General features: G+C 47.9%; 1 protein-coding gene across 1 annotated transcript in view; it reads left to right on the top strand.

Moving 5' to 3' along the window:
- Window positions 1-16,363, top strand: part of cnksr2a (connector enhancer of kinase suppressor of Ras 2a) — a 709,037-nt gene that overhangs the window by 291,439 nt on the left and 401,235 nt on the right. Inside the window, exon 5 of the mRNA XM_038802429.1 lies at window positions 11,617-11,658. Coding sequence (XP_038658357.1) covers window positions 11,617-11,658 — 42 coding nt within the window. The remainder of the gene's footprint in view (window positions 1-11,616; window positions 11,659-16,363) is intronic.

The raw sequence follows: 16,363 nt of genomic DNA, 5'->3' as shown, positions 1-16,363 counted from the left end.
GTAATTTCTGCAGTCGTACCTGTCTCCTTTCTTGAAGACGGTCACAATGAGGACATCTCTGAGATCATCCGGCATGCCCTCTTCCTTCCAGACAAGGGTGATGAGGTTGCTGCATTCTTGCTAAGAGTACATTTCTATCACATTTTAGTACTTCTGCGGGGATTCCATCTGCGCCAGAGGCCTTGTTGTTCTTCAGCTGTCAGAAGCTTTTTTCGACCTCATGGCTGAGATGGTGGCGGGAAGCGTGTTGTCGGATGGTGTCAAGGACGCTTGTTGTGAAGGCTGTGTCTTGGTTCAGGAGATCCTCAAAGTGCTCTCTCCAGTGGGTGTTTACTGTCTCTGTATTTGATGAGCGCGCCTCTGTTTTTGGCTCTCAGTGCGGTGGGCTCCCCGAGTACGTGGACCGTGGATGGTTTTGAGTGTGCTGAAGAAGCTGTGCGCAATGTGGATGTCAGCAAGTTGATGAGTCACCTGGGCTCTTTCCATCCACCATCTGTTCTTTAGGTTACGGGTCCTTTGTTGCACCTCGGCCTTCAGTTGTCTGTAAGCTTGTTTCCGCTCACTCGAGTTTTGGTGTAGCTGCCCAGTTGAGGAAGACCTTGGGCTTGAGGTCAAGGAGATCCTGGATCTTCTGATCATTTTCTTTGAACTAGTCTTGGTGTTTCCTGGTCGAGAACCCGAGCACCACCTCGCAGGTACTGAATATGGTGGATTTTAAGTCGGACCAGGCACTGTGTCTGTTCTGTGGCTCTGGCTCATTGGTTGTCGCCAGGTTAGCTGTAAGGTGCCAAAGTTTCCTTCATCAATATATACATTTACGCCACTGACTGTTACGTTGGCGTTCACAAGTTTATTTTTATGCATGCTTTCCCTATTAATGTTCACTTTTCTTACATTCATGGAATTCTGGACTGAGAGCATTAGTTCACTGAAGAACACAAACTGGAATTAGCCATTACTGCACATGCATTGCAAAATGTTAGTTTGTGCACCAATTCTCAATAGGTGCACAAACAAGGAACTGGACCTCTGGTAATATTTGGTTTGAAACCTTTTAATAGCCAATTCTGTCATTTTTCATTTAATTTCTTGAAATCTGAGGCCTCATCTGGGCAAATCCTTCATAGCGTTTTCTGTATAGAATTTTTTAAAATGTCTAGTCAGCTATGATTACTTTAAATATCTACTTATTATATCAGTGTTTTTGAAGTTTGTTCCTTTTGCGTTTTAAAAATTATTTTAATGTAACCTCCCCATCACCAGTTTTTCTGTTGTTTGAAAAACCACTTTCTCCCTTGTATGTTTCCCGTTCTACTTAGCCACATTGATGTCTGCCTATTTTCGGTTCTGTTGATATTTTTACAACAAATTCTGGTTGTAGCTTTTCCACTTGTATTTCTTTTGAATGTTTTCTGTTTGTTTTGATGACCGCTTGACAAATCTGTCCTTGAGAATTTCTTTCTGTATTACTGTTTTTCTATATGTGCTTCATCAACATTATCGTTTCAGATCCGATGGTACAGTAAATGGATCTCTGATTTTTTTAAAATTTAGAGTACCCAATTCATATTTTCCAATGAAGGGGCGATTTAGTGTGGCCAATCCAACTACCCTGCACATCTTTTGGGTTGTGTGGGTGAAACCCATGCACACATGGGGAGAATGTGCAAACTCCACATAGACAGTGACCCAGAGCCGGGATCGAACCCGGGACCTCGATGCCTTGAGGCAGCAGTGCTAGCCACTGTGCCATGTGCTGCCCTCTGGATCTCTGATTTGATTGGACCCTTATTTTTAACCACACATTTCCCAAATTTAAGTTCTCAGATTCTCCCTCTGACCTTTTTGGCAGTGATCAGTTTAAGGAACTATAAGAACACTTATAACACTTGACAAACATTAATCGGCTGGTATTTTCCGCTCATCCTTCACGGGTGTTTCGGCGGCTGAGGTGACTCACCATTGGCTGCCAGCGGGATCTTCTGGTCCCTTCAAAGTTATTGGCCCATTTGCATTACCTGCCGGCCACACAACCATGAAATCCACGCAGGGGGCTCCCTTTGGAGCACTGGAAGATCCCTCCAGCAGGAAGGGCCAGAAAATCTGGGTCATCTTGTAGTGTGTGAAGATGTTTCATTGACGTAAATGCTGTGTGAATATATGTATTTTAATTCTCCTGCACTAGATCTAGAAACCTGAGTGCTTTATGTTGGTTTGCCTAACTCTGGAATGATTACTGAGAGTTGGTATGTTTAGACACTAACTGGTTTATTTTGTACAACTGCACCATGTACAGCTATCTATGACTAGGTGTTCACTACTGAAGTAATGAACATTCTCTCTTTCCTCTTCGTCATTGTTCTCTTACCTCATCATTATGGTGGTGCTATTTACACAGTCCCACACATTACAAACCCTAATACTACACCAGGCACCTTCTCGTGCAGATTAAATTGTGAATCATTCCATTATAACCCCCACCTGCTTCTGAGGTAAAGTACGTATGTAGTAGGAATCCATTTCAGCTGTGTGAATAGTTTCTCTCATCAGCTGAGGCCAGATTTTCCTCTAACCAAAGTTATCTTTCAACTTTATTTCTCTGAGGGCAGCTTAGTACCAAAGTTTGATCTGACACCACGTGAGCTTTCTTTTCAAACCAAGTATTACTTTGTATGACTTTAGCATTCTAGACAGGTTGTTTGTTTCCAGTGTGGCTGGAATCCTGAATTAAACTAAGTCGACAGATGGAAAATAGGAAGAGCTTGAGAGATATAATCACTTAACACTCCTATGTGCAACATAACAAGCAGCATGTCTGATTTGTGGTCCACATTTGAATTTCCCAATGTGTATTCTCATCATACAAGGGCAAACTTAGAGTTTGTTTCTGCGCTGTTGTTTTTCTCAGTCTCCATGTAAGGGCCTTTCATTCAAAATTATCTGTACGACAGATACGGAGAGCAACTTGGGTGGCTTTTCTCACCTTGATCTGGTTATTCAGCTAAGTATTTCAGTGATGCGGTGTTTCAATCTGAATTATAGGTTCAGAATCCAGGCTATCAGGATTTCAACTGCTTTAATATATTGTGCATTGTATGCAATGACGAACAAATGACGGTGAATATCAGGTCAGCTTCTTCATTCTCACTCAGCTCCACATCAAAAGCTCCCAGTGTTTCTTGCTTTCTTTTTGGACCTGGTAATGTATTAAGATTTTCTTGCTTTATATGTGCAAGTATTATTTCATTGCTTATGTCTGTCTGCAAGCTTTGCTGGTGGAGAATGAACATGCAGTACACGGCTGACTGCATAAGGCTAGTCAGTGTATTTGGAACTGCACGTCAGAAAATAATATTCCAATCAAAAGAGGAGGGAAGCCAATTGATAAGCAGCTTAAAAAGTCACCAGAGTATTTGTTCACCGTGGGATACTGTGAAAACTGATTGGATTTTTATTACATGTCCAATATTCACTCAAGTCAGCTATAAACTGATAGCCTAACTTAAGTGATTTACAAAGTTAGCAGAACGAGAGAGAGACAAGGAAAAAAACTAACTAGGGATTAAATGTATTTTGCAGATTTGAAACCAATAGTGTTGATTCAAAGTTACTGTATCATAACAGCATCTGTACTGTTGGGACATTTCATAAAGTCACCCTCATAATGAGTCTTGACATTGATACAACTCATGCTACCAACATAAGCCCATTTATTTCATCTGTTTTTTAAATCATAGACAATGGTTTCATGGTAAATATTCCAGAGCTTTCGGGCGACCCGTGACCGTAGAATCCTGCCCGAGGTCAAAGGATTTTTCCATTGTCGGCATTATGCCCGTGGCAGGCTGGGCAGGAGAACCCAGCCTATAGTCTCCATTTTGCTTGATGAAAATGCATTCTGTTCCACATCTTGTATAAGGATGGATTCCCTGACAGTAGTTCTAAATTTTTCTTTTGCTAGATTGAATCTATGTCCAGTGGTCCTATTATCATTGTTTGACTTGAAACAGGGGCCGGGATTCTCCCCTACCCGGCGGGGCGGGGGGTCCCGGCGTGCTGGAGTGGCGTGAACCATTCCGGCGTCGGGCCGCCCCAAAGGTGCGGAAGTCTCCGCACCTTTAGGGGCCAAGCCCTCACATTGGGGTGCTAGGCCCGCGCCAGAGTGGTTCACGCTCCGCCAGCTGGCATGAATGGCCTTTCGTGCCACGCCAGCCGGGGCAGAAAGGACTTCGGCCGGCCGGCGTATGTCCGTGCATGCGCCGGAGCTGACGTCATCCCGGCGCATGCGCTGGGGAGGGGGTCTCTTCTGCCTCCGCCATGGTGAAGACGATGACGAAGGTGGAAGAAAAAGAGTGCCCCCACGGCACAGGCCCGCCCGCCGATCGGTGGGCCCTGATCGCGGTCCAGGCCACCATGGGGGCACCCCTCGGGGTCAGATTGCCCCGCGCCCACCCAGGACCCCGGCGCCCGGCCGCGCCGCCAATCCCGCCGGTCAGGTAGGTGTTTTGATTCCTGCCGGCGGGAGAGGCTTGTCAGCGGCAGGACTTTGGCCCATTGCAGGCCGGAGAATCGCCGCGGAGGGCCCGCCGACCGGCATGGCGCGATTCCCGCCCCCGCCAAATCTCGGGTGGCAGAGAATTCGGGGCACGGGGGGGGCGGGATTGACGCCATCGTTTTGCAAAGGCCGAAGGGCCTGTTTCCATACTGTAAACCTCTATGACTCTATAACCCAAAAACAATGGATGGGGTGCTAATTTGTTGGGTATCCAAGAAAACAGATATCAGCATGTTTTTCTGATTGGTGACCTTAACTTTTATGCGTATATAATGGCTAAAACTAATTGAAGCATCTATCCTCCCTTCTCAAAATTTTTCATCATGAATTGTGTCAAGTTAGCAGTTAATATTCTGGGAGTAAATTCTTGAGATTATTTCCTGAAAATCATTCTCCGCTATCACCTTCCATTTCACAATCCATTTTTATTTCATATGTAGTGAGTTATATCCTTGGAATCCAAAATATTTCATCCTTTAAAGGACCTGTACTGATTCCATAAGAAGTTTTTGAACTCCATTTCTTTAGACTGAAATTTAATGAATTACATTTTTGTACTCCTATTGCACAACCTTATATAAACGGAAAATTGTTGGTGCAACTATTGTAAATGCTTCAGATGTCTTTACAGCTGCAGTTCCTGTAAGCTGCAAGAATGTAGCAAATATTGTCTCAACGTCTCTTGCTGTAGCTTTTAACCATCTAGATTCAATTAAATCCTGCTAAAAATAGCTTCAAAGTAAAATGCACTAAAATGTCATGCTCAAGAAAATTGTGTCCTGTCTGTCTTGTAAAACAGAATGCAATCTGGATCAGTGTTGAGTACAAAATAAATCATTATTAAAGCCACCGTTGCTCAGCGCACTCACAGAAACCCATGGTAGCAGTGTCTGTACCATTCACCAGTTTACTTAGCAACAACCATATGTCCCCAGTGTGGATTCTCTATATAATTACCATTATTATTCACAATTGATAGTTTTTATCAAAATAATTTTTATTCAAACTTTTCACATATTATAAATAACAGAAAGGAAAAGTAGAACCCCCCCCCCCCCTCCTTCACACAGATAATAAAACAACAAGAACAGAAGTGCATAAGTAAACATATAAACGTTAACCAGTAAACAATAGTAAACCCCCAACCAAACACGACATACCCCCTCCTACCCTTCCCCCCCCCCCCCCCCCCCCCCCCCCCCCCCCCCCCCCCCCCCCCGGGTTGCTGCTGCTGCTGCTGACCATCTCCTAACGCTCCGCCAGGAAGTCTAGGAACGGCTACCACCGCCTGAAGAACCCTTGCACAGATCCCTTTTAAGGCAAATTTCACCACCTCCAATTTAATAAACTCTGCCATGTCGTTAATCCAGGATTCCACGCTTGGGGGCCTCGCATCCTTCCACTGAAGCAGAATCCTTCGCCGGGCTACCAGGGATGCAAAGGCCAGAATAGCGGCCTCTTTCGCCTCCTGCACTCCCAGCTCCTCTGCAACCCCAATATTGCGAGCCCCCAGCTTCGCTTAACCCTGGAATTCACTACCCTTGACACCGTCCTCACTACGCCCCTCCAGAACTCCTCCAAACTGGGCATGCCCAGAACATGTGGGTGTGGTTTGCTGGACTCCCCGAACACCTCACGCATCTGTCCTCACTCCCAAAAAACCGGCTCAGCCTTGCCCCGGTCATGTGCTGCACCTTAAATTGTATCAGGCTGAGCCTCGCGCAAGAGGAGGAAGAGTTTACCCTTCCCAGGGCATCCGCACACGTACCCTCGTCGATCTCTTCCCCCAGCTTCTCCTCCCACTTACCTTTTAGCTCCTCCGCCGAAGCCTCCTCCTCCTCCTGCATCACCTGATAAATTGCCGAGATCCTACCCTCTCCAACCCACACCCCCGAAAGCACCCTGTCCTGGACCCTGCATGCCGGCAGCAGCGGAAACTCCACCACCTGACGCCTAACGAACGCCCTTACCTGCATGTACCTGAAGGCATTTCCAGGGGGGAGTCCGAACTTCTCCTCCAGCTCCCCAAGACTCGCAAACTTCCCGTCAATGAACAGGTCCCCCATCCTCCTAATACCTGCCCTGTACCAGCTCTGCAACCCCCCATCCATTTTCCCCAGGACAAACCAATGGTTCTCCCGTATCGGGGACCACACCTCCCCCCTGTGACGTCCCCATTGCCCCCAGATTTTGAGGGTCGCCGCCACCGTCGGGCTCGTAGTGTACCTCGTCGGAGGGAGCGGCAGCGGTGCCGTCACCAGCGCCCCCAGGATCGTGCCCACACAGGACGACATCTCCAACCTCTTCAATGCCGCCCCCTCCCCCTCCATTACCCACTTGCGTACCATCGCAGCATAGTACTCGCAGAGGTTAGGCAACTCCGCTCCAGAAACACCCTTCTCACCCTTGGGGTCTTCTTCGCCCACACAAACCCCATAATGCTCTTGTTAACCCGCTTAAAGAAGGCCTTAGGGATCAGGATGGGGAAGCATTGAAACAAAAACAAAAACCTCGGGAACACCATCATTTTAACCGACTGCACCCTACCCGCCAGGGAGAGCGGCAGCATATCCCACCTTTTGAACTCCTCCTCCATTTGCTCCACCAGCTTCGTTAAGTTGAGCTTATGCAGGGCCCCCCAGCTTCTAGCCACCTGCACTCCCAGGTATCTAAAACTCCTCTCTGCCCTTTTTAGCGGAAGCTCACCAATCCCCCTCTCCTGATCTCCCGGGTGCACCACGAACAGATCGCTCTTCCCTAAATTGAGCTTATACCCGGAGAAATCCCCAAACTCCCTAAGGATCCTCATCACCTCCGGCATTCCCCCCACCGGGTCCACCACATACAATAGCAGACCGTCTGCATACAACGATACCCGGTGTTCCCCCCCCCCCCCCTGTACCAGCTCCCTCCAGTTCCTAGACTCCCTCAAAGCCATGGCCAAAGGCTCAATCGCCAGCGCAAAGAGCAGGGGGGATAGAGGACACCCCTGCCTCGTTCCTCGATGTAGCCGGAAATATTCTGACCTCCTCCTGTTCGTGGCCACACTCGCCATCGGGGCCTCATACAGCAGCCTCACCCAGCTGACGAATCCCTCCCCGAACCCAAACCTCCTCAACACCACCCACAGGTACCCCCACTCCACCCTATCAAAAGCCTTCTCCGCGTCCATAGCCGCCACTATCTCCGCCTCCCCCTCCACCGCCGGCATCATAATTACATTCAGGAGCCTACGTATGTTGGTATTCAACTGCCTCCCCTTCACAAAACCCGTCTGATGTGTGACCCCCGGGACACAGTCCTCAATCTCATGGCCAATATCTTTGCTAGAAGTTGCGCATCCACATTAAGGAGCGAAATCGGTCCATAAGACCCACACTGTAAGGGGTCCTTGACCCGCTTCAGAATTAGAGAGATCAGCACCCTAGACATCGTCGGGGGCAGGACCCCCTCCTCCCTTGCCTCGTTGAAAGTCCTTACCAGCAGCGGGCCCAATAGGTCCACGTACTTCCTATAGAATTCCACCGGGAACTCATCTGGCCCCGGTCCCTTCCCCACCGGCATACTCCCTAGTCCTTTGGCCAGTTCCTCCAACCCAACCGGCGCCCCCAGCCCTGCCACCTGCCCCTCCTCTACCTTCAGGAACCTCAGCCGGTCCAGACCCCGGCGCATCCTCCCCTCCTCCGATGGGGGCTCAGATCGATACAGTCGCTCGTAGAAGTCCCTGACGACACGATTAATACCCACCGCACCTCGCACCGTGCTCCCCCCTCTCTCCCTCAGCCCCCCCCGATCTCCCTCGTTGTCTCCCACTTCCGAAGCTGGTGTGCCAGCATCCGGCTAGCCTTCTCTCCGTACTCGTACACCGCCCTTTGCGCCTTCCTCCCCTGCACCTCCGCCTTCCTGGTGGTCAACAGGTCAGACTCGGCCTGGAGGCTATGCCACTCCTTAAGTAATCCCTCCTCAGGGGCCTCTGAGTACCTCCTGTCCACCCTTACCATCTCCCCCACTAGCCTCTCCCTCTCTCTCCTCTCCTTCCCCTCTTTGTGGACCCTAATGGAGATTAGCTCCCCGCTGACCACCGCCTTCAGCGCCTCCCAGACCACCCCTACCTTCACCTCCCTGTTATCATTGGCCTCCAGGTACCTCTCTATATATCCCCGGACCCGCCCGCACACCTCCTCGTCCACCAACAACCCCACCTCCAAGCACCACAGCGGACGCTGGTCCCTCTCCTCCCCCAGTTCGAGGCCCACCCAATGCGGGGCATGGTCAGAGATGGCTATTGCCGAATACTCCGTGTCCTCCACCCTCGAAATCAGCGCCCTGCTCATTACAAAAAAGTCAATCCGAGAGTAGGCCTTATGAACATGGGAGAAGAATGAGAATTCCCTGGCCCTCGGCCTCACAAACCTCCACGGATCCACTCCTCCCATTTGGTCCATAAACCCCCTCAGCACCTTGGCCGCCGCCGGCCTCCTGCCCGTCCTAGACCTAGAGCGATCCAATGCTGGATCCAGCACCGCGTTGAAGTCCCCTCCCGTTATCAAGCCCCCTGTCTCCAAGTCCGGGATCCGGCCCAACATGGGCCTGTTCTGTGCTGTACGGTTCTATGTTCTATGTGCCGCAAAAACCCCCCATCGTCCCAATTCGGGGTGTATACATTTACCAAAACCAGCCGCACCCCCTGCAGCTTACCACTCACCATCACATACCTAACTCCATTGTCTGCCATGATGCTCAACGCCTCAAACGACACCCGCTTCCCCACCAAAATTGCCACCTCCTGATTTTTTGCATCCAGCCCCAAATGGAACACCTGCCCTACCGACCCCTTTCTCAGCCTTACTTGATCTGCCACCCGCAGATGCGTTTCCTGGAGCATGACCACATCTGCCTTCAGCCCCTTCAGGTGCGCGAACACATTGGCCCATTTGACCGGCCTCCCCCCATTGCACTCCCGTGAGTCAGTCGACTCCTGCCGCTCCGACGACCCCCCCTGTGTGGGAATCTTCCCTCCCCCCTCCTGTCCATCAACGGGCTCTCCCCACCTCCCCAACCCTACCCCCCTCCACTCTCAGTGCGGGAAAAAGCACACGCTTTCCAGCACCGGCCCCGCCCCTTTCCACCCCTAGCGTGGGAAAAAAGCCCAGGCTTTCCACCCACCCGACCCCACCGCCTCTGGCGAAGCTCCCTTTCCAGGCCCAGTCCCAATTCCCCCGGCCTGGGCATCTCGAAATAATGGTGATGGTCGCTGTAGGCGACCCACAGTCGTGCCGGCTGCAACATGCTGAACTTCACCCCTCTCCACCTTAGCCCAATTGTACCCGGCCCGCTTCTTAGCCACCTCCGCGCTCCAGTCCTGATAAATCCGGACCTCTGCGTTCTCCCACCTGCTGCTCTGCTCTTTCTTGGCCCACCTTAAGACACATTCTCTGTCCGCGAACCGGTGGAACCGCACCAGCACCGCCCGCGGCAGCTCGCTGGGCTTGGGCCTCCTCGCCAGCACTCGATAAGCCCCCTCCAGCTCCAGGGGCCCCTGGAAGGCCCCCCCCGCCCATCAGCGTGTTCAGCATAGTGACCACGTAGGGGCCAACATCCAATACTTCCAGCCCCTCCGGGAGGCCCAGAATCCGCAGATTCTTTCTCCTCGACCGGTTCTCCATGTCCTTGAGCTTCGCTTGCCATTTCTTATGGACCGCCTCGTGCGCCTCCACCTTCACCGCTAGGCCCAAGATCTCGTCCTCATTCTCCGAGACCTTTTGCTGGACCTCCCGGATTGCCGCCCCTTGGGCCATCTGGGTCTCAAGGAGCCTGTCAATTGACGCCTTCATCGGCTCCAGCAGCTCTGTCTTTAGCTCCGTGAAGCAACGCTGGAGAAACTCCTGCTGCTCCTGTGACCACTTCGCCCACGCTGCCTGGTCTCCACCCGCCGCCATCTTGGTCTTCCTCCCTCGCACCTTTCTCTGCTCCAATTCCACTTTTTTCATCGCTCCACTCCTGGTCTAATCCATACAGTGCCAGGGGAATATTGTTGTCCCCTTCCCACACTGGGAATCATCAAAAAAGTACCGTTAGGGATCCTAAAAAGAGCCCAAAAGACCGTTTCTAGCGTGAGCTGCCGAACGTGCGACTTAGGTCCGCATAGCCGCAACCGGAAGTCCACAATTGATAGTTGTTATGGCAGATCTTCACTGTTTTTTAAACTTGGCTCAGTTGAATGCGAGTTCCAAACTGAAGCTATTGTTTTGTTTTCTTTGACCTCTCTTATCCATAATCCACTAAACATTTTGTAATAATAATCTTTATTGTCACAACTATGATTGCATTAACACTGCAATGAAGTTACTGTGAAAAGCCCATAGTCGCCACATTCCAGCACCTGTTCAGGTACACGGAGGAAGAATTCAGATGGTCCAAATTAACGAACAGCACGTCTTTCGGGACTCGTGGGAGGAAGCCGGAGCACCCAGAGGATACCCACGCAGACACAGGGAGAACTTGCAGACTCCGCACACACAGTGACCCAAGCCAGGAATTGAATCTGGGACCCTGGCACAGTGAAGCAACAGTGCTAACCACTGTGCGACCATGCTGCCCATTTCACCAAAACATAGGTCAAAATATTGATGATGCAAGTGCTGTTCTTCAGCTGATCTAAAACTGTGATTTATTGTTTACCTTAAGTGATCTGGGCTAAACTGACCCTCGGGGGAGGTCAAATCCAGTGTCAGCACTATGATTTAAGCAACTGTCTAATTGTCAACAATTCTGTACTTCGTTCCTGTGACTACGGGGTGACCTGCAATTTTTGCTCAATTAAATGAAAAATGTAATTTCTCAATGCTGATGCCAAAACATTTCAAGGATGAGATGAAATATCTAGCAGGGAGCCAGCATGAAGACAACAGGCCAATTGGCCTCATTCTGTAATGTACCCATTCTGTGATTCTAGGAATTGGATAAAAATCTGGTATTTTTATTGTATTTTCAGACCAGAATTTAACTAATCAGTAATCTTGCCTCTCTTAACACCACGCGTGTTTTTTTTTTCTTGGCAGGACTGCACTGTCTATGAAACTGAAAATAAGATTCTTCATGTGGTGAGTGCATTACTTTTCATTTGATTTATGCAAAATAAACAGCACTACTTTACTACAGCACATTTAACGTATCAGTTTTCTAAAGTGCTTTATAAAGGAATAGAAAGGAGAAAAGAGCCCAAGCCAGGGGAGAATGCTTGGGGAAGGACCATTGATGTCATTGATTTTTTACCTAACCCAGGTGTGGGTAATGTTTTCAGTAGCAGGGGTCTTAGGTCGGTGTGGAGATGGGCATTTTTGTTGAAATGATATTGGAGATATGAAACACTGCTCATGATCAAATATAATGCTCTGGTTGCACATGAATGGTTAGCACTGCTGCCTCAGTGCCAGGGACCCGGGCTCAATTTCGACCTTGGGTCTCTGTCTGTGTGGCATTTGCACGTTTTCCCCATGTCTGCGTGGATTTCCTCCGGGTACTCCGGTTTCCTCCCACCATCCAAAGATATGCAGGTTAAGTGGATTGACCGTGCTGAGTTGTCCCTTAGTGTTCAGGGATATGTAGGTTAGGTTAAGGGTTTATTGGGATAGAGTGGGGAAGTGGGCTTTGATTAAATGCACTTTCAGAGGGTCGGTGCATACTCGATGGGCCAAATGGCCTCCTTCTGCACTCTGTGCACTCTAGGGTATGAATTTGTATAGCCTAAACAAGTGGTTAGGGGGATGCTGTTCGTGGCAAGGGGGCAGATTTTATTAAGTCTGAATTCCTGAAGTATAGAAGAAGGAACTTACACCAACTACAAGACCTGATGGCAAACAGGCAGAGTGACAGCCTGGAAATGTCTTGGGTTGAATGAAGTGAAAGTGTCTTAGGTTGAATTCGGGTGGAGGAGTAAAGCTACAAATTACCGATTTATTTTGGATTGGATTTGTTTATTGTCACGTGTTCCAAGGTCCAGTGAAAAGTATTTTTCTGCAAGCAGTTCAACAGATCATTAAGTACATGAAAAGAAAAGGAAATAAAAGAAAATATAAGAACATTTTGAATAAAGTTATCAAGATTCAGAGCATAGGTGAAGGGAACGGAGTGGATATGTGGCATACTTCAGAGGTGAAGGTGCAGAGGAAAGAAAAGGTAGAAAAGCAAATTACTACAGATTCTGGAAATCCGATATAAAACCAAAAAGAGCTGGAAGTACTCAGCAAGTAAGACGTTATCTGTGGAGGGTAACAGAGTTTCACGTCAATCAGAACTGAGGAAAGATGGAGAAAAAAGAGATAGACTGATCTTTTAAATTAAGCAGGATGAGAATTATATAAGGGTAATTCTGCAGAGTCTGAGAATGAAAGACAGCCAGTCGAGGAAGATGCCATGCTCAATGTATCAGATGCTGCAGTGAGTTCAAGAAGCTAGACAAGCAAGGATTATGCACCATAATGATATTGTAGAGATGCATTTAATGACTTTTGCTCAGTCCATTTTCGTTCTTGAATTTTTAACATGGAGATGTCTCATAAAGAGAAAGTAGGGCAGGGAGCTGATCTATTGAGTTCACTTATTAACACTGGGACCATTATCCTGGAGAATTGAATAACTAAGGCTGTAAAGAAAGCTTTAAACTAAAATTGTGGGGATGTGCGGGGGGGGGGGGGTGGGGGATTATTCAGGTGAGGGGAAATTTAGAAAGTTAATGAGAAAGAAGGACAAGGCGACAGTGCGCGGTAATGATAACTGGATTGCGACAGATAGGTGCAATTAGAAATAAATGGCTATGATATGATATAACTATTACAGAGATGTGATTGCAAAGTGAACAAGACTGGAAATTGAATGTTCAAGGGTATTTGACATTTTGAAAGGATAGAAAGGAAGGCAAAGGATATGGGGTAGCTATGTTAATAAAGGATGAAATCAGTACTGTAGTGTGCAATAAAAGATAAGAGAGTGGCAAAAATGGACATTGGACCACTGGAAAATGAGGCTGGAGAAGTAGTAATGGGGAACTAAGAAATGTCAGAGGTACTGAATAGGTACTTTGCATCAGTCTTCAGGGTGGAACAACACCAATGGGATACCAGTTATGGAGAAGGATAGTTCTGGCCCAAAAGTTAAAAGTCTAAATTGGAGCAAGGCCAATTTTGAGGGTATTAGGCGAGAACATTCAAAAGTTGATTGGGGGTGCCTGTTTGCAGACAAGGGGACAGCTGGTAAGTGGGAGTCTTTCAAAAAGGTGTTAACTAGGGTTCAGGGTGAGCATATTCCTCTTAGAGTGAAGGGTAAGGCTGGTAGAAGGAAGGAACGCTGGATGATTCGGGATACTGAGACCATGGTCAAAAGGAAGTAGGAGGCATATGACATGCATAGGCAGTTGGGATCCCTTGAAGAATATAGGGCTTGTCGGAGTAGAGTCAAGAGAGAAATCAGGAGGGCAAAAAGGGTACATGAGATTGTCTTGGCAGATAAGGCAAAGGAAAATCCAAAGAGCTTTTACAAATACATAAAGGGTGACTAGGGAAAGCCTCTTAAAGATAAAAAAGGTCATTATGAGCAGATCCACAAGGGATGGGAGAGGTCCTAAATGAATATTTCTCGTCAGTATTTACTGTTGAGAAAGGCACAAATGTTCGGGAAATTGGGGAAATAAAAAGTGATGTCTTGAGGAGTGTACATATTACAGAGAAGGAGGTGCTGGAGGTATTAAAGCGCATCAAGATAGATAAATCTCTGGGACCTGATCAAATGTATCCCAGGGCATTGTGGGAGGCTAGGGAGGAAATTGCTGGCCCCCTAGCTGAGATATTTGAATCATCGATAGCCACAGGAGAGGTGTCTGAAGATTGGAGGGTAGCAAATGTTGTGCCCTTGTTTAAGAAGGGCTGTAGGGATAAGCCTGGCTATGTTAATAAAGGATGAAATCAATACTGTAGTGTGCAATAAAAGATAAGAGAGTGGCAAAAATGGACATTGGACCACTGGAAAATGAGGCTGGAGAAGTAGTAATAGGGAACTAAGAAATGTCAGAGGAACTGAATAGGTACTTTGCATCAGTCTTCAGGGTGGAAGACACCAATGGGATACCAGCTATGGAGAATGATAGCTTTACTTCTAAAATGGGTAAATTGTTAGAAGCTATTCTGAGGGACAATATCTACAGGCATTTAGACAGGCAGGGGTTAATTAGGGAAAGTCAGCATGGCTTTGTAAGGGAAAAGTCTTGTCTCACGAATTTGATTGAGTGTTTTGAAGGGGTAACCAAGAAGGTAGATGAGGGCAGTGCAGTCGACGTTGTCCACATGGACTTTAGCAAGGCCTTTGACAAGGTACTGCATGGTAGGTTGTTGCAAAAGGTTAAATCTTACGGAATCCAGGGTGAGGTGGCCAATTGGATACACAATTGGCTTGGCAACCGAAGCCAAAGGATGGTTGTGGAGGGTTATTTTTCAAAATGGAGGCCTGTGACCAGCGGTGTGCCTCCGGGATCGGTGTATGTTACATATATTAATGATTTGGATGAGAATGTAGGAGGCATGGTTAGTAGATTTACATATGACACCAGGATTGGTGGCATAGTGAAGAAGGTTATATAAGATTGCAACCAGATCTTGACGAATTGGACCCGTGGGCCAATGAATGGTAGGTGGAGTTTCATTTGGATTAATGTGAGGTGATGCATTTTGGTAGATCAAATCAGGGCAGGACCAACTCGGTTAATGGTAGGGAGTAAGGGAGAGTTACAGAACAAAGAGACCTTGGAGTAGAGGTTCATAGCTCCTTGAAGGTGGAATCGCAGGTGGACAGGGTGGTGAAGAAAGCATTCAGCATGCCTGGTTTTATTGGTCAGAATATTGAATGCAGGAGTTGGGACGTCTTGTTGAAGTTCTACAAGACATTGGTAAGACCGCACATGGAATACTGTGCTCAGATCTGGTCACCCTGTTATAGAAAGGATATTGTTAAACTAGAAAGAGTGCAGAAGTGATTCACGAGGATGCTACCAGGATTTGATGGTCTGAGTTATAAGGAGAGGCTGGATAGGCTGGAACCTTTTTCCCTGGAGCGTATGAGGCTTAGGGGTGATCTTATAGAGGTCCGTAAAATAATGAGAAAATAATGAGGAGCATAATAAGGTAGATAGTCAACACCTTTTCCCAAAGGTAGAGGTCTAGAACTAGAGAGCATAGGTTTAAGGTGAGAGGAGAGAGATACAAAAGAGACTAGAGGGGAGATATTTTCACACAGAGGGTGGTGAGCATCTGGAACGAGCTGGCAGAGGCAGTGGTAGAGGCAATTTGTTCCTTTAAAAAACAGTTAGACAGTTACATGGGCAGGATGGGTATAGAGGGATATGGGCCAAATGCGGACAAGTGGGACTAGCTTAGTGATAGAAACTGGACAGCATGGACAAGCTGGGCCGAAGGGCTGTTTCCATGCTGTAAACATCTATGACTATCTATCAGAACATCAAGAGAGTCAGGGGGCAGAGGTGAGTTCAGTGGCCATCACTAAGGATAAGGTTCTGAGGAAGCCGAAAGGTCTGAAAATGGATAAATCAGCTGGACCGGATTGACTATACTCTAGGGTTCTGACGGAAATAGCTGAGGAGAGTGTCGAAGCATTGGTGTTGATCTTTCAGCAATCACTCGAGTCAGGGAGGGTCCCAGAGGACAGGAAAATGGCTAATGTAAGACCCCGGTTTAAGAAGGGAGGGAGGCAGAAGAATGGAAATTGCAGGCTGGTTAGCCTGACCTAGGTCATTGGTAAGAT

Source organism: Scyliorhinus canicula, chromosome 7 (assembly GCF_902713615.1).
Source record: "Scyliorhinus canicula chromosome 7, sScyCan1.1, whole genome shotgun sequence".
In the NCBI taxonomy this organism is placed as follows: Eukaryota; Metazoa; Chordata; class Chondrichthyes; order Carcharhiniformes; family Scyliorhinidae; genus Scyliorhinus; species Scyliorhinus canicula.
Note: the sequence above shows the minus strand (reverse complement) of the source record. Positions and strands in the feature narration are given on the sequence as shown.